The sequence below is a fragment of the Bombus huntii genome, chromosome 1 (assembly GCF_024542735.1).
Source record: "Bombus huntii isolate Logan2020A chromosome 1, iyBomHunt1.1, whole genome shotgun sequence".
Lineage (NCBI taxonomy): Eukaryota > Metazoa > Arthropoda > Insecta > Hymenoptera > Apidae > Bombus > Bombus huntii.
The window spans coordinates 6,330,609-6,354,198 of record NC_066238.1 but is presented as its reverse complement, the minus strand read 5'-3'; the positions used below and the strand labels follow the sequence as shown (position 1 = coordinate 6,354,198).

At 32.3% G+C, this 23,590-nt stretch overlaps 1 protein-coding gene across 3 annotated transcripts in view; it reads right to left on the bottom strand.

Moving 5' to 3' along the window:
* Nucleotides 1-23,590, bottom strand: part of LOC126863413 (uncharacterized) — a 187,644-nt gene that overhangs the window by 124,976 nt on the left and 39,078 nt on the right. For all 3 annotated transcript variants that reach the window (XR_007688858.1, XM_050613554.1, XM_050613539.1), the window contains exons 2-4: nt 18,313-18,442; nt 9,041-9,183; nt 2,226-2,367 (exon numbers count right to left, since the gene is read on the bottom strand). Coding sequence is in view for 2 of the 3 variants with exons in the window: in XM_050613554.1 (XP_050469511.1) it covers nt 2,226-2,367; nt 9,041-9,183; nt 18,313-18,442 (415 nt within the window). In the remaining variant the exon portion in view is untranslated. The remainder of the gene's footprint in view (nt 1-2,225; nt 2,368-9,040; nt 9,184-18,312; nt 18,443-23,590) is intronic.

The following is a 23,590-nucleotide window of genomic DNA, read 5'->3' as shown; positions in this document are numbered from 1 at the left end:
GTGATAGGGAAGAAGACCAGAAAGCGAGCCGACCGGGAATAGAAATGGCTGAGCACACGAGAGGAAAAAAGAATTTCAAACACATCCCGCCGCATATGAACACGACGCTCCCTTAACTCTCTTATCGCGTAAATTCAATTGCACCCTTCACCGTGCAAGCTCTTTTTACATTAAATCTTTTCGTGCACGTCCTATTACGTTTAATGTGCTTAACAATATAACTCGCCCAAAGGGAATGCTTTCAAGCTATCTCTCTGTTCTACGTCTTCGACCCTTAATTTATAATACGTTCAAAAGCAACCAGCACCGTTAAAACTCCCCCAACAAAATTTCCATCCGTCAAATACTATAAATATTGAAAAATTGCATGGAATTTCGTAAATTTTTTTTAATAAGTCCTTATAACAATTTTTATCATCTTTTAAGAGTAATAATTTTCACAATATCCTTACACGGTTGCCAACGCGAAGAAATTTTAACTACATTTCTTTTTACGGAATTCTTATAAAAATTCCTTCACGGCGCAAAGGACAGACTAAATAGAATTTTCGATCAGACGCTTGCCTGACTTAGCTCGGGAGCAAAATTTTAATTAAATTTTTTACGTACAGGAGTATTCATGTTTCCGAGGTTATACATGATGCTCGTCGTGTTGATAGCGTAGTATCGACTATGCTCTAAGTTGTGCTTCGTAATTCGCAACAGAAATACGAGAATGAAAAGCACGCGTCCGTTCATTTCCTGATCCGTAAAAACGTGAAAACGACGAATAATGTTTGTAAATTAATGCTCATTTCATTGCATTTTTCAAACATAAAAAGTCAAATATTCTACGATATCAAAGACAAACAGAATAATACAATCACGTTTATACGTGAAATGACAATAAACTGCGATTTCATTTTAAAATATTTCTTTTTATATCATCCCTGTTTACTATACATAACTTTAAAAGGCAAAGTAAAATATTGTAAAAATCGTGACAATTATCCGACGCAATCGTCACGGTATTATTAAAAGGAAAAACATATTATATAATTTTGTATAGTCTTTTTGACGGCAACGGTAGATTCAGTCGGATACGTAGATTCAATAGATTCACGCAAAAGCGTAACGGATACAGTCGAAACATTGACAAAAGTCAAGGCTGGTCCGTAATTTTATTCCAACGGTTACATATGTACATATGGAAATATATTAATACCAGATACGATGTGCATAAAACTACTGCAACACTGCTTACGCGATAGAAATCATTTTTCGTTTTATTTATCGGTAAATCATGCAATTCTTAGATCAATATAATTTCTATTTGCCCTAATCTTTTTTAACTGCGTGTAATTCAAATACTCGTAAACAGTATCATCTTGCGCATTGCACGGCTTTCAATACCCAACACATATGTAAAAAAGAAAACACCGTTAAATTGAATTCTAAAAGAGGTATTCTAAAAGAAGTATTCTAAAAAAGGTATTCTAATAGAGGTATTCTGACACGTAGATGAGGTCATAATATTGATATGTTTTTAAGGCCAAGAATACTTATAATACCTAATGAAACCTGAAAGAGAAAAAAAGATAAAGACGTAAGTTTGTGCGTCAACAGAAATCCCAATGGAGACTATGAAAGTGTTACATGATACGTCACGCTATTTTGGACACGTGTCACAAAAAAATTTCGAGCTTTGCACAAACACCATTTTTAGTTTGTTTTTATCCAGTCTCGAATGAAATTTTATATATTTTATGCATTAAATCACCGAGGTTATACTATTTTCATATTTACTACTATATTTACTATATTACTACTACTATATTACTATATTATTCATATTTTTTAATTTATGTTCTTTCTTTTCAGACTCGTTAAAATTCCTTCATTTGTTATCATTATTTTATTCTATATCATTTTACTACTGTATCTTTTTTCCATCATAGAAGTGCAGTTCAAATCGTTTTTCTATGACGTGTCTTTAAAACAACCGTGAGTCCTTAAACCTATACATTTTTAAAAACGAAGTGGTCTTTTAGGTGAAAGTCTTCGTCCATTAACTCCATCTCATTTCGTATCTCGAGTGAAATTAAATTAAATCGTTTATATACACTTTACACGAGATTCTTCGCGTCTTGTATTTTAAATGTATCCGCGTAGGGAGATGTTAACTTGTGAACTATCCGCTTAACAGGTTAAAGGGTACCTCTTGAGAGATTATAATTTTCGCTTACCAGCACAAAGGCTTGAGGGGTTCATTCGGGTTCGCAATTTGATTTCCGCTTTCGATATCCTGAGTGATTCTTTGGTACTTCTTGTAACAGGTCTCGTATTTCGGTTGCACCTTTTGCATGCATGGTGCATGTCGTAGGAATTCTGAAACAAGGAAACAAGAAAAACAGTCGAATTAATTTGCTGTTCCGTGAACTCGAAAATTCATAAATGTCGATGTCGTAGCATGCAATCAGAGTATTGTTAATAGAGTACATTTTTGCAAAATTGTACGTCTCTAATTTATTTATGATTGACGACTTAGCTTTCTCACGCATATTCAACTATCGTTCTAATTTAATTTTCATCGCTAGCGCTTTGTAGAACGATAGTTCCTTAATCAAACTATTTTAAAACGACAATGTTAGTCCAAACACGAATTTCTCTTTTACCATGCTTCTCAAAATAATCTCATTTATTCGCTACTTGGCGCCTTGCTACATATCCAATATGTATGAAGGTCCAAACAAAAATATAATATTTAAACACGAGACACGGAGAAGATAAGAATACAGATTTTTCCAAAAATGATAAAATAAAGTTATTTAATTTAGATTAATTTTGGAAATAGTTCCATCACAGACGAGTTAGTCGATGGTTTCACGAAGATCTAAAATTAATAATCGTTATCAACCAAAATCAGAACGAATATTTACATCGCCAGAAATTGATATTAGAAAAACAATCGAGATTCGATAATAATCGTTCGAACGCAAACTGCGGTGGATATATCCAAACACATACATACGCAAGAATAATTACAACCATATAGATATATACATATATATAATGAAGTCTCTTTATCTTCAATGTTGCTTCGGCAAACAACCATCGTTCATACATCGACATGTTATTAATTTTCCAGCGGCACGTTGTATATTTCCGTCAGTTTCCCGCGGTACATCGAGCGAAAACTTGAATAAACATAATAACATTAATTACAGGACCAGCATCGCAGGTAAATCGAACGAACGGTCCACCATTTCTGAAGTCGATTATCAATATTGACGTACAGGAAAACGTGGAAAACTGCGTACATATTTCTCGTGTCGTCGCATCGATTTTGGTCAGTTTTCCTTTTTTCGTCTCTTTCGATAGCCAATTTACCTCTTAAGTTGCTAATGCTAACTATACACATGCATTATCGAGCATTAATTACGTTTAGATTGATTATGATTAATTTTCTGGTATTGAAATTTTCGTAGTAACGAAATCTGATTATTATAATTGCGTAATATCTGTACCTGTATTTTTATGATTAGCGTACATCATCCTAACGTATACATAATGTACACGTGTAGAATATCCATTCCTGTTTTGTAAATATTTTGTCCCACAGAGCAATAATATTAATTTAGAAATCAAAACAATACGTGTTATTATGAAAGTCTATATATAATGGTTCATTATTGTACGCGAGTTATGAAAACAAAATATTGATGGAACAAGATATAAAAATAGCCGCTGTAAGTACGGTAAATGTTGATATGCAGTGAACAAGATAATATACTTATTTGTATATTTTTATAATAATTTATAAAACGGATTTAATAATATACTTATTTCTACTGAATATCTAATAATTCATTCTAATCCATCCTTTTATAATATTCATCACACTCGTATGTACAGGCTAGAATCTCTTCACATAAATTATGAATAGTTTAGAAATTCTTATGCATTTATAAGAAAGTTGAAGAAAAAAGATGCGCGTGATATACAAAAATATATAAAATATTCAACAAGTATGCATGACGCTCGTTGCAGTACATTTCATAGGTAAAACAGCGCTCTATACGCGTTCTATACGTTCTATATCTAGCTTCCGCTTTTCGTTATTTTTATAGAAAATACGAATCTGTACAAATATCCGAAATTTAATCGTGAGAATCTACGATAACAGTTGAAAAATTTGTAAAATTTCAAAAATGTCGAAAATAACGATTACGTCGTGAAAAATGATTTTCTCCAGTGGGGAGGACGGGGTTTCTAATGGCGGGGGTTTAAAATTTGAAATGATGCGAAACACGTGATAAGTAAGTACAGGGATGGTATCTAATTACGTCAAGCGACGAGGACAGCTCGAACACGGTACTGTCGAATAAACTCGATCGTTCGACGTCGATAATCGGGCTCGTTACGAGTCGCGTACCGTGGTATTGCTCTTAACGAGGCGCTAATCGCGTAACCGATTTCGAGATAGCACTATAGACCGACCAGCCACACGGGGCCAACGCAGCTCAATGACCACTCGACTCAATAACGCGTTCCATGCCCCGGGGACTGGAATAGTGTTTAGCGTGTTTCAATTCGTGTATCGTCCGCGAACAACAGCGGCCAGTGAATCCGTTTCCTTTGCTTTTGCTTGGAGAATGGAGCCACGTGTGTATATACGTTACCAAATAGTCGATTGCAGGCTAATGGTCGAAACCTAGTTTGACGTTTCGACACACAAGAGGGATAATCTAAATCTTAATAACAAGAAAAAAAAATTTTTTTTTTTTTTTTTTTTTTTTACATACATGCACATAGGTTGTTTAACCTGTTCACCGGATCATACAGAATTTGGCAGAAAGTTCTGTAATTATGGAATTGAAAAGTAAGAAAGGCAAATTGATTTTCTGTAGTTCTTGGAAGTCTTGGTTTGTTGCAAATGGAAATATAATAAACATTATTTTTAAGAGCGATGACAAGAGATGAAAAATAATATTAGTACATGTATGTAAAAGTATATAGTTCTATGTCGATCTACGTATTTCTAATAACTTATTGTCGCAAAATTTCTATAAAAAATTATGAATTAGATATATTGACTATCCCAGTAGTTTTGCTGTTAAATGAATATACCACATATATTTATATATATAAACTTTGTGACATTCAATTAATGAACACATGGTGAATTGCTCTTTTATGATTTAGTAAAATTTTAGTTGATTTTGAAAATATCGATAAGTTGATATCAAAAGAGACACAGCATGAATCGTGAAATAAGTGAATAATATTCTGTGCTTCTCGCTGAAAATGAATATTAATGTGAAGGTATTATATATTATACAAAATATTAGCATTGCGGTGGTAATACCTATTCGATTCATTTCAGCGTAAGAAATGAAATTTATACGAATTTATACTATGTTCCGCCCTTATCTCAGATTCCAAGTCTGTCTTCTGAACCGGATAAAAAGTTACTCTGTGTACATAGTTAAAAAGCTAATTAACTTAGTCCTCTAAATCCTTCGTATAATATGCGGTCTCAAGCAATAAGAACTGACTTTATGAATTTAATACAGTAGGAGAAATCTTGCGTTCATTAATTTCTTTTCTTCTTTCGTTCTCAGTCTGTATACAGAATGATTCACAAAAAAATCTCAAAACATATAAGAACTACGTAACATAGCTAAGAAATGTAAGAAAGAAGGTTCCAATTACTTTAGAAGTAAAATTTAACGCTTTGCATTAAGTATTAAAAAAGACGTATTAATATAACTACAAATAGTTTAAACAAGCCAATATTTTAATAGAATTTATCCAGAGCTTTTAAGAACTTTATTGACTCTAAGTAACGTTAAAAGCGAAAATCTATTCTTCCATCGAAAGTCGTCAAAAATTTGTTTCTATCAAGTTCATCGAGTTTTATCAAATCTAATCAATTTTATAGAGCGAATCTAGTTAAGAAAGAACACGTAGTAAAATTCAATGGATCACAATGTAGATTGTATCTGCACGTTATCGTTGTAATCCTGGATGAAACAACAGACAACACATCTATATGCGCAAACAGTAAAAGAACTAATGTTCTTTTTTTTCTTTTTTTTTTTTTCTTTTTTTTTTCGAAAATAATATATCAAATAAATCGTATAAAAGAAAACGACATAAATTCAGTGCTTTGGCTGGGGACGTAACTTTTTATTTGCACAGTTCTAATACCGAAAACGGATAGATATCGAGTGCTCAATATCACGAAGTTCTGTATCGAGCAGAGTTCTGTGTTAAAAATAAATGTTGGAAATATCATGCTTGGAAACTCCAATTTAAATTCCATGTAAATAATTGCACTAACTAGAATAGTTAATATGGTAGGATCAATCATACTTTGGCAAAATTCTATTTCACTGTATTAATGTTACTAATATTACAAAATGCATAAAGAAAACCGCTACCAGACAAAAATTCTATGAAACGTGTCACTATAATAAATAGTGATCGTTATAATAATATGAAAATATTTATACAACTTTCTACGAATTAACGTTGCAGAGCAACGTAAAAAAATGAAACAAAAGGGAAAGAAAGAAAAAATAATTTGACCAACGGGAGGAAACATAACACGATACATTTATAGACGTAAATATTACTTTTAATAAATTATAATATTCAACATTTAATGAAACATTGCACGCTCAGAACTCGATTTGTTTATAAGAAAAAGAATTATAGTTAATTACTCTGTGTTAGATGGAATTGAAAACTAACACCTCTTTTTAAATAGATTACTTGATTCCTACGTAATGGAACAATTAGAAAATGTCTAGTAAAAATAATCAACTTTTCATTTAATAAAAGAATGGAATAACGTCATTATCAAAATCTTCGAACACAACTGATAAACAAATAGCCTCAAACTACCTACATATTTTTGCAAATATCCCAATGCGGACGAATATATGAGCATAATTGAACAGATATGTAGATTCCAATAACAAAAATGTATTATTCTTTGATAGCAAGAGCTCTTCACGAGGTTGAAACTGGGAAAATGCCACCAGAAAGCAATATATCATAAAAAATGAAACTTATGCAAAATTGACGAAGCATAGAACAATCAACATTATAATTTGCGATAATATTATGTAAATTGGAATCTTGAAGCCCCACGAAAGACGCATTCTGCGATGATTATCACAGGATGCATTTCACGACAAAACTATGGAACCGTGTAGAATATGTGCGAGCATTTCGAATCTATTGGCTATTGGAGTCAATAATGTATTCGGTACTCTGGAGATTACTCGAATATCGACAGCATGCTCGATCGTGGCATCCAAAAACGATTGGTAATATCTTCTAGTATAACAAACGCAATGTAAAATCCATCAGATATTACGTGTACCTACTTATATACACGGAGAAATTAATAATATATTATAGATTGATGAAAAAATTGTAGGAGGGAATTAAATGACCAAAGAGTTGTATGAAGTGAGAGAAGCTACGTACGTAGGAAAATGCAATTTTTTTTTTTTTTTTTTTTTTTAGCATAAGATACATAATGAACGATATTATTTTTATTTTTTATCGTAAATAAAATCATAACATTCGGTGATTTAAACGTATTATAGATGCCCTGTTTGAGAATGTTGTAAAATTTATATGTATGTCATTTCATAGAAAAATTGATTAAGAAACTTAGCTATTAACTAAAAATAGTTACTCTTTTGGCAAGCTGATTCATGTTCAAGGGTAAATTACAAGCTATTGGAACCAAATGTTGCTATGATATATATAAATAAAAAGCAGTGTTAGTGGAACCAGGAATGAAAATAGATCAAAATGGAAGACAAAAATGTACTACATGGTGCAAGAAATTATAAGAATTATATACAATCTAAAAACAAGTAATAAATAGTATAATAATGGTATAAGAATGTGGTAAAACTATTAAACTTATACGTGCTAACTTATAATGATGCTCTACTATTAGCTTCAATTTCAAATTTCGACTTATAGTTCAAAGATGTTTCGGGTAAGAGAAATTGCTCTTCGGAAAGAGATCAACAGATTAAAAAAAGTAGATCAATTGTAAGATACTCGTTTTAATAATTTTGTATTCAAATCGACTCGAGATATTTCCACATATCGATGTACCAATCAAATATATTTTCAGAATTAAGATCTTAGGTTGCTACAAAATTCTTAATTCGACAACGACCCATTTCTATTATAAGAACAACATCGAATCAAGGAATGGCAAACACAGAAAAAGGATAGATTTTATACTTTATCCTTTTAGATTAGACTAGATTTTATCTTTAGAATTTATCATTTTCTGTAGACTTTTCTCCAAAAGACTCGAGTATGAAAGGAAAAAAAATTTTAATTAATTATGTAGCTATGAATAGATATTGTTGACAACTGGTAATATTGGTTAATTCTTTCAATGAAATGCTATTATCCAGAATTACAGAAGTATCAATTATAAATATAATAATCCAACCAATGAAAAGAATATCCATCATGATATTTTAATTCGGTAAGTATTAACGATAATAATATGGTCCTCTATTACGATATTCAATTTCAACTAACATAGCGTCTACAAAAAGTTTTGTTATTCGATTCTACATCTTATTTTCAAGTTTAGTAATAATAATAATGATGATGATAATAATAATAATAATAATAATAATAATAATAATAATAATAATAATAATAATAATAATAATAATAATAATAATAATAATAATAATAATAATAATAATAATAATAATAATAATAATAATAATAATAGCAAATTTTTCTAGCCATATAAAAATGTCAGCAAATGGTACAAACTTTACTTCAATTTAATTAATTTATCAATAATTAATTAATTAATTAATTAATATATCCTATAATATCATACATCAATTACAAGAGAATAGAAATGTACTGTATTAACAGTACACTGTACCAAATATCAGGTTGCCAGGTTCAATTCACTCTTCGAGACCAACCAGACAAGAACCACCTTATAATTACATTAGGGTAATAGCAACAACGTAGTTATTCAACTTACCGTCCTGATAAGGGCCATCTTGACACAGCTCCATGACCACCTTGTTGGTGCCTGCGTACAATGAGTTGAAGTGTTCCCTTTGTTTCTCCTGCAGACAATCCAACGTGTACGTCTGGATGCACTTCATGCCAGCCTCGAAATCTCTGCAAGAAATAAGAAAGAAACTTTGATGATGCGACCATAAAAGTATAATGGTAATAAGGATCTGGAGAAGAAGTAGTACTTTCGATAGGATTTAACGTAATGTCGGACGAAAATGTACCAGCGAATTCGTTTCAACGAACTCCGTAATAAGAGCAATAGAAATTATTTTGTGCACTGACGTCGGCAACGACAACGTTGAATACGTAAGAATATTTTGAGTCGACGAAAGCAATTTTGGTAATTATCTCGGTGAAAGAATGTCTCGTGGAAAGTTTCGTCCACGACTTTCGGAGTTGTGACGATAACTAATTATAGTGAAGTACATAGTTAAGAATTTTTTCCAACTTGCTATTTGGCCAATCGTGATACAAGAGCCAATTTGGAGAAATTCAGGAATTTGTGAAGAGATAAAAGTAGGTTAATAAGGCCATATTATATTCTACTAGGCTTATAGCGATTATATTGATAGTTTTTAATTTCGATTTCTTAAGAGGATTAATAGTTCAACGAAATATCGCGAAGACCAATTTCTCTCACGTTATGAAAAGAACTAAAACTGAATGCTAGATAATTTGAATATTATTAGATATAATCGAACATCGTAAATAAAAGATGAATATGAAGATATTCGAGAAAAACGTCTAGTTCTGAGTTGATATATTAAAAAATTAATTAAGTTACACAAAATGAACGATCAATCAAGTTGATTTCAAAAAAGAAAGAAAGAAAAACAAGTTTCTTGTTCTACAAAATACTGTAACTTACTATTAGACAGCTATCTATCTAACAGCCTTGTTTTTATCTTTTTTAACCACATTCGCAATAATAAATCTTGTCGATTTTCTTCAAGCCCCTTTAAATAACACGATATTTTGAAAAAATTGAACACGATTAAGTTAATTATGTTTCAGAACTCGCTTTTCATAAATTCATAACGCGACGAGAGAACAAAACTTATTTAATAAGAATAAATTTAATAAGATAGAGGGAGACTTGAAGAGGAGTAACGCAGGGTTTCTAAGAGGATTTTCTTAATACGAAAAGTACTTTTTCCTATTCTTAATTAAGGGAAGATCCTGGAGGAGGAGCGGAAAGGCTCTTTAATAACGATCAACACTATCAGCCTTAGTTCTCATCGAAATAGAATGTTGTATACCAACTAGCTGTGAACTATAAACTGCATGTTTCTGTTTCGTCAAAACGATTTCGACTGTAGATTAAACGAAACTACACGTTTTTCTAATTATTTGGATAATAAAGTAATTACAAATAAAATAAATTAAAAAAATTAAAAAGAGAAATATGAACTTGTAACTTTATTTCTTTAATTAAAGAAAACTTAAAGCCTTGTAAATATTTAACGAGATATAGTTGCTGATGAAAGTATTTGAACACTTGCCATCACTTGTACATCTATATAGTACGTATTATATAAAATATTTAGAAAATCTCGTCATCACTGAAATACGGTCAGTGCGATTATATTGGTAAAGTTTGAAACCATATGAGAAAATATCTCATAAGAGTTACAAAGATATTTACTGCAAATATTGATTTATTGCAGTAGAAAATTAATACACCGTGTGAATAGTTATCTGAACGATATAGAAAGTGTCAAAAATTGTCGCACTGCGGATTGAGATTTAGTAATATAATAGATAATTGACTATAGTTACTACTTAAGCTACTTAAGACTACTAAGATTTTTAAATGTTTCGTATAACGCACACAACATATTCTTAAAAACTGTTTAGAAGTGTTCGACTACTTCGGTGAGGAATTGCAACAAATTAAGCAATGTTCAAACCTTTAAACATTTGTAAATAATAAGAAAGGAATCGATAATAAGAAAATATTTCAATAATCGTGAGAAATAATTGGAAACGATCTACTCGAGGATCGAGTTTCTCCGCAACGTGACAATTCCATTACCATCGATACCAGAAGCAATGAAAGAAGAACAAAAGGGAACGGAGGAAAAGGAGGAAGAATTCCAATAACGGAAATCGGGACGTCTTTACTCGTCAGCGGAGTAATTATCTTGCTGTTGCTTATTGGAGTGATCTCGACAGTTTCCCTTTTTATTTCCTTTAACCTTACTCGACACTCGTCGAATATCACCCTCCGGCTTCATCGGGGCGGTGCATTTAAATTTCAGATTTCAATTTCAATTTCAATTTCACGAATCGGAGGAAATGGAAGAAAGCGTGGACGGATAACGTGTACACGAATCGATACTTGCAAAATTTAAGATTATCGTTCAGATTACTACCCGCTAGCAAAAGAACAGATTGAGCATCCAAAAGATTAATATCTAACCTCAAACGCCTTTCTAACTGTTCACATGAAATAGCAGCAGTGTTGTTTACAAAATTTCCATTTTAATTTTTATTTTTGTCTCTTAAGAATTATTTTATTATTAACACATTTCTCGTCTTTCGTAGAAGAGCGATTTTAAAATTCAATATGTTGTCAAGTAATTTAAATAAACTACTAAACTACTAAATATTGGTCATGCAGACTGATATTAATGAAATTAACACAGCAATTATCATCTATTTTCCAAAGGATCGTGTTTTCAAACGTATAAGGTTATACACTATTTTTTATATTTTTGCATAAAATATCGAGATACTTCATTTTAATCACCAAGTAACAAGAAAGTCAGGAAATAGTTATATTAGGAAAGCGCTATATTACCATGTAGTTCTCGTTTAAATTACGCAGACGTCTATAAAATATTCTTTTGCGCAACAGGTTTGATAATGAAATAAATAAAGCTGTATATATAAATTTTATAAATTACAAGTTAACTGTGCGTCCTATTAGTTATACAATGTTTATATCCTATAACTTATAGCTTGTCAATTCATTAATTGCTAAATTATTACACAAACATGGTTATTGCCTATACGATATTTATTAATGTGGATAAGTGTCACATATTTTTAAAGGAATAACATGAATGACAAATAATGTGTATGAAGAAGTATTGAAATGTGAAATTCTGATTGAAAATGTAGACATTTTTAAATAACATTAACCTTACAATGGTTTATTTTCAAGATCGCTTAACTTCGATGTAGAATTTATCTTCTGTCAGAGCAGTTACTTCGTAAAAATTGTTAATAAACGTGAAAAGCTGCGAAACAAATTATTGATCATACATGTAGGTATTTTGCAAAAAATTTACTGGTGATTTTTTTGCATTTTTTCAAACCACGTAGTTGCTCTTTCTCTTACGTGTAATTAAAAATATTTTTCTAGAAAATTGCTTCCGATTTTCTAAATACAAGCAAAATAAAAAACATCTCCCAACGAAAAGGAAAACGAACAGTAATTAAAAAGAACGTAAAAGGATACAAAGTTTGTCCTATATATTGTAAGACAGAAATTAAATTAAAATTTTAAACCCTGCATCTCTTCGTTTCGTAATTATATTAAATCCCACTGTGAGAAATATTTCAACGTTCTCAATATGTATACCGAAATGCGTTCGGCTTGTAAATGACATCTTTTGAAAAATAAAAATAAAAAATAAAATAAAAATAAAATGCCTGGATGAAAATTAATCAGTCGGTTTTCATTTCGATCAAAATGACAGTGATTGTTGAATTTCGCGTACACGTGCCGGTAATTTCGCGGTGGCGTGAGCAAGACGAATTTAGATGATTCCCCGCAGCTCGAGTTACGATTGAAATTTGAAATTTTAATGCGGAAACCGGGCCACTACACTTGAACTGACTGTTATCCGTGCGGCTGCTCGTAAACTGGTTACGTGAATCCAGCACGCGAAATAATTCATTGCAATTGATCCGATAACAATGAACTGAAAGGCATGCAACATCGTGACTAGATGATTTACCGTGCAGTGTTATGTCATCATTGCCAATTAAAAATGTACAAAAATCGACGTTTTCGCTGAATATACACAGCCTTCTGAAAGTGTTCGTACACTTGTAAGCGCCTCCTGTGTGTGTGTATATATATATACCCGTATTATGTATGTTATACGAAATTTCGAATTTCGAAACTCCATTAGCACCGTAATGAAACACGAATATCGTGATTACGTTGATCGAATTTGAAACTGATCTGAAAATCTATACAGAAATTACAAGATATTTAATATAAGTATGTATAGTATGTATTTCGCAGAGATCACAAAAATATTTCAACAATCAACTGTCCACTACATCAACAAGCCTCGATTATTTTGTAGGAACACATTTAATATTTATCATGTTTATAGCGACTATTTACACTGTATATCGATATTTCACTAAATAAATGTTTGCAATAATGCCTTGCAATTTCTATATACATTTTCAAATTGGTTTCAAACTTGAGCAATATAATTATCAGAATACTAGTAACACACACGCGCACACAATATAGACAAATACGTACAAAATCTGAACCAACTTTGAATGGAGCTAACGCCACTAAAGTCTCACGTAATCCGCGTTACTCAAATCCAACCTCAGCCTCATTGATTATTTCCCAGAAATCTGAGAACATCATCCTCTAATCTCGTTCCTACGGAAAGAAATCGCGGCATAATTTCCTAAATTTATGATTTTGGGAAAATGGCGCGGCGCTACTTGGAAACTCACGCGCGCTCGTACGTTCGGCCGTTTTATGTACACGTGCGCGCGTTATCGTTCCGCCGGCTGATTTGGTTCGGTTACCGAAAATTCACCCCGATATTTCTCCTATCGACGTGAACGCGATTTATCCGAGCAAAAACCTGCTCGATTTGCTCTCTGAATCTCGTTTTCGCTGCCTTAGCATCAGTTATAAACGCTGGATGCCACGCGTTCGATAGCACGCTCAACTGATCCTATTCAGCAAGGACATTCCGACTGTTATCGGACGGTTTCGTACAAACTCGAACGAACAAATGACGATATTTCTATTTTCTATCATTTACCGGAATATTTATAATGAATTGGTTCATAGGTCAAAGTGGTTGTATATCTTCGCTTTTACATTCGCTTTGACATTTTTGTAATTTTAATGTCAAAGCACTTAATTAGCGCTTATCTATAAGTTGTCAAACGGCTCATTGTTGTTCGTATAAATTTGGCTTGCTATTGTTTCAGTATGTACTTTTGTTTAATTTCGAAAAAGGTTTCGGGTACACAATGGATATTGTTTACGTTAATCCTTAATTCCTTTTACATTGCATTCTATGCATTAAATGACAATCGAAATTCAACTGTACAAAATATGATAAAATAGAAGATCTGATAAAAATACCAGGTGCACTTTTATATATTGTATGTATCTATATGTCCAGCATATATTATATAAAATGGAATATTTGAAAAGATAAATCGTATTTATATACTAATAATCCAATTTATAATATTCTATTATAGTATTTGAAAGCATTATATCGCAAATAAAAGCTATTGCACGTTTCAAGGTTCGTTAAACTTAAACTTTTCTATTATATTTCACAATCGTAAGATTGAAGAGGTAAGTTGCGAAGAAAGGAACCATGAATTTCCTTCCATTTCTTTTCCAATGAATAAATATACGCTAAAGAGTTCAATGTCTGTCGCATATGTGTTCGGAAAAAAATATGCTTCTTTGGGAAAGTTCTAAAGTACGAAGAAGAAGTGACTCTCTCATTCTCGAGACTTACGGTTTCCCACTAACTTGTTAGCTATTCTTTTAAGGAGTGAGTCACGTAACTGAAACACACCCCTTTACCTCCTTTTTTGGTCAAATGCCGCAAAAAGTAACAGCAGCAAGGCCGAATGGTTTAACGAGCTCTAACCTTTTGTGCCTCTACTTACTCCGCATATGCAACGGGAGCTGCACCTGCAGCTTCTAACGAACGAAACCGTATAATTTTTATCCCTGCAAATCAACTGCCCTCTTTACTCCGGGAAAAAGAATTCGCAACGACTATAAATCTTGTATGGCTTCTTTTTACGTATAAAAGATTCCCCGCAGTATGGTCAGGAATACGTATTGCATTTCGTGCGAATTAATTGTTTAGAGTAACGTTCAATTTATAAGCGTAACGCCTTATTTATAAATGCAAGAGAAGTTCCACGGAAAATTAAATTTCGTAGAATTATCTAATGTTCTTTTAACCTTTTCAGTTTAAAGCTGAAAAAAAATATATTAAATTATATGATATGATAATTACATTTTATTTGAAAAAAAACGAAAATTATAATAATAATTCTTAAATTTTATATGAGCAGAAAATTACATAAGAATGACTTGAAATTAATCATAACACGTCTTCCTCGTGTTCAAAACTTTTAAAGCGTTCTAATTTCGATCTCATAGTTCACGAAGCGTTCAATTACATTTTATTTGAAAAAAAAAAACGAAAATTATAATAATAATTCTTAAATTTTATATGAGCAGAAAATTACATAAGAATGACTTGAAATCAATCATAACACGTCTTCCTCGTGTTCAAAACTTTTAAAGCGTTCTAATTTCGATCTCATGGTTCACGAAGCGTTCAAAAAGTAGTTGAATATTGTAATTTATTTGTTTAATATCCACACGTACGTACGTAATCGGCTGCTGTTTTAAATGATTCGAATTTCGACGCTACGTTATTGGAGAAGCAATTTGTAAGTATCTTGCGACAGAGGAAATAGAATGCCTATCGTCAAACGCGGTTGATCGATCCCAGAAGGAATTTACGCCATCAGACTAACAACTGACTTCAAGTGATATCAGCTTTTCGATAAAATCGCTCGAACGAAAAGGGAATTGTCCGTAAACTATTATTCGAACTAGCAGAAAAATTTCTCGACTTTAATTCTTATAGAAACTATTCGATTATTCTGAGAGATAGAGAAGAGACTTGAACATTTACCATAAAAAGCTTCCATGTGTTGTACATTACATTAAACATTGTACGTGTTGTATAAGAACAGTTTGACATTTTATTAGCATTGTAACGATTGTCATTATTATTTTGATACAATATAAAACCAATCTGAACATATATTATACAATATATATAGAAGTTACAATTTATTTGCTACAGAGATACATTTAGCGAAGAATTAGTACATAATGTAAACGACCAAAATAAAAGTACATGTAATAAGTATACCTATAATAAATGTTAACTATGAGGAGTGGTATTTATATGAAATATGTATGTGTATATTTATACTAAATATCTTGCAGCTTCTGTATATAGTATTTACAGATATGGTTCAAAGTTTAATGATATAGTAATTTGCAATTTTTTACATTTTAATGTAATACATTGTAGTATTTATGAATGGATTAATATAATATATTTAAATAAGGTTCTTGCAAATATTCGAATACTTTCGTGACTTACTGTATATCTTATTTTTGTATTACTTATTACCACAGAATTGATAATTTTTACATCATTAAATAATAAAGTTTATGAACTATACCAAAGAAAAAATATAGTAAACATTGGGAAGCTGTTCCCACGCTGTTTTCTTTTTTATCCATATATATTTCGAAACGACACGAGTAAATTGTACAAATTAAAAGAGAAATCGTTGCAACGACCATTTGTGTTGGTGGGATTAAAAATCGATCGGCTGATCTTGATTTTTGAAAAAAATACCTCCGGGCGTTACTACGCTGTTATTGAATTTATATCAAAGTATTTAACACGGTGTATCTGTCGTTGAATGTTTTCCAATTAAACGACGACTGAAAATAAAAAAAATAAATACTTATTCACATCGAAATATCGTAAACTCTGTTTACTTTTCCCCGCAAAAATTAAACGTTAAATGCGGGCAACAGTTCAGGTACTTTCCTCTGTATGAAATTCGATATTTTTAAATAAAATTGAATTTATGAAAATCCTATGTCTGTGATCCTAGTATACCGTTTCTGATTACTTTTCACGTAACGTTGAAAGTTCGATCCATAATGTAGTCTTTAGAAAAACGATCATATCTTTATTTTCACCAACAAGCCAAACAAGCGTTATCATCGAACATAAATTTCATATTTCTGATATAATAAAAGACGGTTAGTGTCTGAAATTTATCAAATAGCTTAAATCTCAAGTATCTTTAATGCTTCAAATTAATTCAACAAAGTCACCTCGCGAAACTGAGAAATAAAAATTAATCCGGCAAAGGGTTGATAACCAAACTTCTCAAAAATTAACTAGAAACTCTTAAGAGGCTATTTAAAACTCGGAAGAAATCTCGAGTAGCCTGTCCTTCAAACTTTCAAGCAAATTAGCGGACTAGCTTATTAGAATTCTTTTTCAATGTTCGAAACTCGTTCCTCGAGTTTCTCGATCGTGAAAATAGACAACACGATCGACGAATTCGGATAAGCAGGCGTTCGGAAAATTTAAGTTGCATTAAACTTGCCTCGATTGGACTAATTATTAGCGCGATTGGACTCCCAAGTGGTTTTTCTTTCTTCGTGAGAATTCGAACGACACTTGGCTAAGTAAGAACTATTCCAGAACAGAGCGTTAAAACTTAAAGTGAACTTTTTTAAGGTGTTGAATAAAAAAAAAATTGGCGGAAAAGTAATCGAGGAAGAGGAATTTACGGCAAACATAAACGAGAAGGTGTAAACTGACTGAAATATTCAGCCAACGTATACATTGATCTACGTAAAGTATCGATATTATGCGTCCATATTTTTAATTTCAACGGGAAACTTTTATTCCTTTTCGTACTATAATTTATTAATAGGTAAGTAATGTAATAAATCTGCTTCTCCAATTAATATCTTAGCTTCCTCTTTCTGAAACTTGATAGATTAAAAACAAAACTTCAAATCTTTATCGTTCAATTTGTATCAAACAATATTACACTGATATGTTCGAAACTCGAATGATATTTGGAATTTAAAAAACTAGATGATAAATTTTTTTTATCTGTTCAATATATGTGTCGAATAAAAGAAATGTTAAAACATCATGTTATGAAAAAAGAATCGATAGAAAAAACAGAAGAAGTTCTACTATAAAAATGAAAGTTACGAAAGCTTGCTTGAAAAGAATTGCTCAACTCTAACAGAATATGAAAATTACAAATAAGAAGTTCGTAAAAAAAAAAAAGAAGAACCATCGAAACGAACCTACAATCTAATCTACGGAAGAATCTAATCCAAAAACTTACGGGCATAGCTGCTGAAGTTCCTCCTTTTTCACGGCGAAACTCAAATCGTTCCTGTTGATTCTCTCGAGTGGTCTTCCGCACTTCACCAACCTTTCGTGTCCGCACTCTTCGCCCCGACAACTGCCAAGCACTGAAACGGAAACAACGATAATGTAGAACGAAGAAAGATACGAAAAACTTCAGTGGCCTAACGATAAATTAAGATATTTCCACGAGTGAACAATTAAGAACGGAGAACGATCTGGCTGTCGTTTTAAAATATTGTAAGACGAATTTATGCCTCGGATGGTGTTCCATTTTGTGATTTATCGGCTGCCACGCGAACAGAAAAGTGGTACGTTTATTCGCTACATTAACCTTCGTTTAACCTTCTCGCAACTACGCTCGCCAATTGTGTCATTGTACTAAATGCGAACGTAAACACATCAGGAAATTACTTAAAGATATTTAATATTCTTATGACGATATTGTTAAAGTATCAATGAAATATCGTAGGTATCTATGCAATAAAAAGTCCTTAAGTAAGTTACTGATAAGGGTTAATTAATGTCGAATCTAAGAGCTAAATAAAAAAACTTACTTTAGGCGAACTCTACTCAAAAGAGATTTAATTTATCGTATTTCAACAGAATTTTGAAATACGTTAAGTACAGAAATTGGACAAATAATGACGAAACGGTAAACCAATATTATACCAGTAACTAAAAGACAGAATTGTAAATTTGTATTTTTTATACACTCTCTTTTTTAATCAATGTATATCATGTTTCAAGAATAATAGCTCAAGGTTCCGTATTAACTGTTAATTAACCAAGTTAATATATAAAAATAAGATTTATAGTAATTAGCTTTTAGAAAATATACGAAAATAATTAGAAATTCTTCTAGAAAGAAAGAAGACAATATACAATAAATAAAATAGTAAATTTCTTATGTTATAAATTTACGATAGATTAAAGTTTATAGGTCCACGGTGCTATTTTGCTTTCAATCTACCTATTAAAAAAGCAATTCAAAAAGATCAAAATCTCCAACGGCGAAGTCTCTTATTCTTTCGTACAATTCTGACAAAGACTTGCTGTGAAACTTTAACAATTGCTTCCAGTTCTATCCAATTTATTGGTCGAAAATTTAGTGGGCCTAATATCACGAATGCACACAGTTTATAACTTCAGTTTTGTTTCACGATGATTTAATTGAACATTGTTAACAGCGAATTAATTTCAGACTTCTTTCTATCAGGATAAACGAAGTACGCGATTTTTCGTTTTGTTCGCAAGTATAAATACAATAGCAGTGAGAAGAACGTTCGTTTTATTAGAAACCTGATAATTTGTAAACTAACTTTTTCTGCGTTGAACTTCTGTGTTTATATCAAATCGTGAACAAGTTTATAATGAGAAACGAGTTAATAAAAATAAACGAAGGATGGTAAAACGGGATAAAGTCTCAGCGAATAGCCTTCGGACGATTTCCGTTTGGTCTCGAGCGCGTCACTTCCGGCTAATCTTCCCTCGCCGTTTACCTTGCAGCTTATAGTTATTCTTCGAAAAACATGGTTGCAGAAGAAAAGTTGGTCTTCACGTCGCTCAAACTCTCGACACAAGTTATACGCGTTGCCTTTGATCGGGTCGAATACGTGCCGCGATTGTTAAGAGAGAGAAATTCATTTTTCACCTAAAACTCGCTCAACACGTGAAACATTAATAACGATGGAAGCGTGTGTTTCTAGTTTCGCTACGAAATAAAACGTAAGCAAATACTATCGTGCTTCAGTTTGTCGATCGTTTCAGCTTTAACCAATTAGTTTAGAAACGGACAATAATGGTACAGATTCGAGTAAACTGTCTCACTCGATAAAGAAAAATTTGTAATGCAAAAGAGAACAACAGACATGAGCTGATGTTTTAATTATTTCTGACAAAACGTTTTTCTTGTGGTTATGTAAAATGTAAACCAGTTTCTTGTAAGCAAATAATACAATAACGTATGTACAGCACAAAAACTATATAATACTTATAATCGCATCTGAACAAGACGTACGCGGAAATTGAAAACCTTTTGTTACGTAATCTTTAGAGTTTATCAGATGAAATACGGTGCAAGACGGATAGAACCTATTTACTTTTCTAACTACATGTATATTATACAAAGTATATAAATATATATAAATAAAGAAGAAGAAGTTCAATGGAATTATTATGTTAGTATCTTAGTATCTTCTTATGTAGTAATCTTATCTTGCAAATGAAGCTGTCGAATATCTTATATAAGCTTAGAAGTACTCGTGAACTTACGAATAATTAAATAACTTTGTTTCGTGATATAACATAAATCCATAATTCCAATTGTTAATTGCATCGATAAAACCAAAATTAGTATGGTATTGATTAAAATCGCTGTATTCGTCAACTCGATGTGAGATATTATATTTTCGTCAAAGTTCTAGCAAATCCAGAATCCTTCATCCCCACGTTAGATATCAATTACCAATCTGTATGTCAACTAAATGACACGGCAGTTCAACGTATTGAATAAAACGTGAAACACGATGTCACGTCACAAACTGGGACGATAAATATAGCCACGTTAGCCCGTACATCGAGTCGTCGACTAACGGCACTGCTATGGATATACTACTGCGCGTCCGAGCAATGCTAGGTTGATCCACTTGAGCCTTGGCTCGTCTTTTTGCAAGGATTAAAGCGGATTACGCGTGGCCGACACGGCCGCCAGGGTAACGAGAATTTAGCTAACATTGCGCAGACTGCACCCGTGCACACCTGCCCGAATGCTTACATGCGTGTAACATACTCGTGAGAGCATGTAACGCGTCTGACGAGAGGTCCTCTAACACTGTAACTTATCAGTGGTATATCGTATGCGTAGGAAATCATTCGTATCGAAGTGAAATGAATTTCATGTTAGTAAATACGAGAAGATACGAAATATTTCTTATTGCTAATTTAGAAAATAATTTCAAAGTTACGTTTGATTAATATCATTGTTATTTAAAGTGATAAGTTTATTATGTGTAGGCAAGTAAAGTTATCAAGTCTTTCTTGTTGTTAGATAAAATAATATTTTTGGCGGTTTCTATCGTTTTATCTTTTTTAACTTTGTTATTCCTTTCAGATGCGTGACGTGACCTGAAATGGATGTTATATCTCAATAGATATTATTAAAATGGAGATAGTTTTTAATAATTTGCCTTTGACGTTCAATATGATTTTAATACCTTTTGTGCGTCGCACGTTTTTTTATGAATAATGTAGTCTGAGAAAAGAGGATGTCCGAAGAGACACAAACGTGAAAAAAATGTCAAGAGAACAGCAGTGTCAACTATTTCAAGTTTCGACTTTTATTTTCTTTTGAAGTATCGCGACGTTTTATGATTTTCGACTGCTTTTTGATGATTATATATGCGTATAGTGGATAATTTTGAACGTAGTTGATGATGTTAATGTTGATGTTAATTTGTACAGTAACGTGTACTTATACGTTTGCAACTAAATTTGAAATTGTTATTCGCGAGATAATTTGTAGTTGGATAGATTTTAGCGGAACATTCAGTGGGCCGCTTTATGGCAATTAAATAACATTCCGTTTGTAGGATATGACCCATTTAATAGAAATGCGCTAGCGATGTGAACGGTGCTCTTCATTTCCCAGTAACATAAGAAAGTAATTAGAAATTAAAATTTTTTTTGCTTTTATTTATAACTGAAAGATCAAGGACTATTTAAGATATTCTTTCTACAAATTTTATGATTAATTTGAAGTCATAGTAAAACCAATTTATGACAAAGCTCAAGGCTCAAACCTCAAACTGTTTGTTTTACGGAAAAGTATAATCAAATATTTTCCCCGTGAAAAATATGAAAATAATTAGGAAGTAAAAACACGACCGAGTTTCTGTTCGTTTACCAATTTGAATTGCGAAGCTACGAAAAAGGGATGTCGGGACAAAACCAACCAAAACTGAAAATCAGCTGTAAAATTTGGCCTGATTCTGTTCGAGCTTGATGTTGTGATTCAAAACATGTTTTTAAAAGGGAGGGAATGCAACGCAAAAGAGAAAAGGAAATTGTGAAAAAACACGAGAAAGAGACGTATCGCCTGTTTCCAGCAGCTAAACAAAAGACCATTAAATCCGAATCAACTTCTTAATTTGAACGAATGGTTTTTGCCCGCTGGTTGGTTCACGAACTACCCGATGATAATAACCACGCTCGTTCGTCATCATTAGGCACACCGGAAATGCGTTTCCTGTGTTTCGTATCTAGGACCACTGAATTTTTCCCTTGATGCCCCAGTTACAAACAGTTAGGGAAACGTTTACCAGCCCATCTTCGATCAACGATCAAAGATTGATGATTTTGATGTAGGAGGAATTCTGAACGTTCGTCACGAACTTTTATAATTATATTTGTTTTGATTGTGCAGAGAAGAATTTTACAAATCTTACCCATTTCGTGAAGAGCGGTTAAAAAAGTTCTATTAATATTCAGAAAACTGTGTTAAAAATAAATACAAAATATTTTTGTTAACATCAATTAAGAATTAGATCTATGTCACCTAAGCTGAGATACAAAGATCAGAGGATAAATAAAACAGTACTTTTCAAAAATCTTACCAACAAAAGTAGCCAAAGTAGCGTATGAAATAATTACAGCGACAAAAACAAATTCTCATTACAAATTTAATCAAATGTACGTTTCGATATAACTCGAATACAAAGTGTAATTAAAAAAATACACTATACTCATAAAACAAGTATACACAAAAATTCCAACCTTACGGATTATGAAATTACGTTTGCGCGTAAATTAAAGAGTGACACAGTCCCGAGAAACATCGCTCGCAGCTCCAACAGAAAAAAAGGAATTACGCTCGCGAGAGCATGTCACCGACCAACAGATTCAACATAATTTCCGGCGGGGAGCGTAGTTCATCGCGGCGGGCAACCGTTTGTTGCAGTTATTTGCCGTTTCGTGTTCGCAACAAAAACCGGTCTGGTGGCAAACTTCCATTTGTCGCGCAGAACAATAAGAACAGCGGAGGCCAACGCAGAAGCCTGGAAGAGCTGAACATTTTCGAGAAGCGGAGAAAAACTATGTCCACACAGGAAGAAATACAATCCCGTGGAAAGTAAATTCCGTTTTACCGTATCCGGCTGATATTCGACAAGTTTCTCGAACGGGTCCTTGGGAAAATGTGCGCGCGTGTACGTGTAATCGAGGTATAATTTTCGATCAGCGCAGAAACGAAGCCGAAT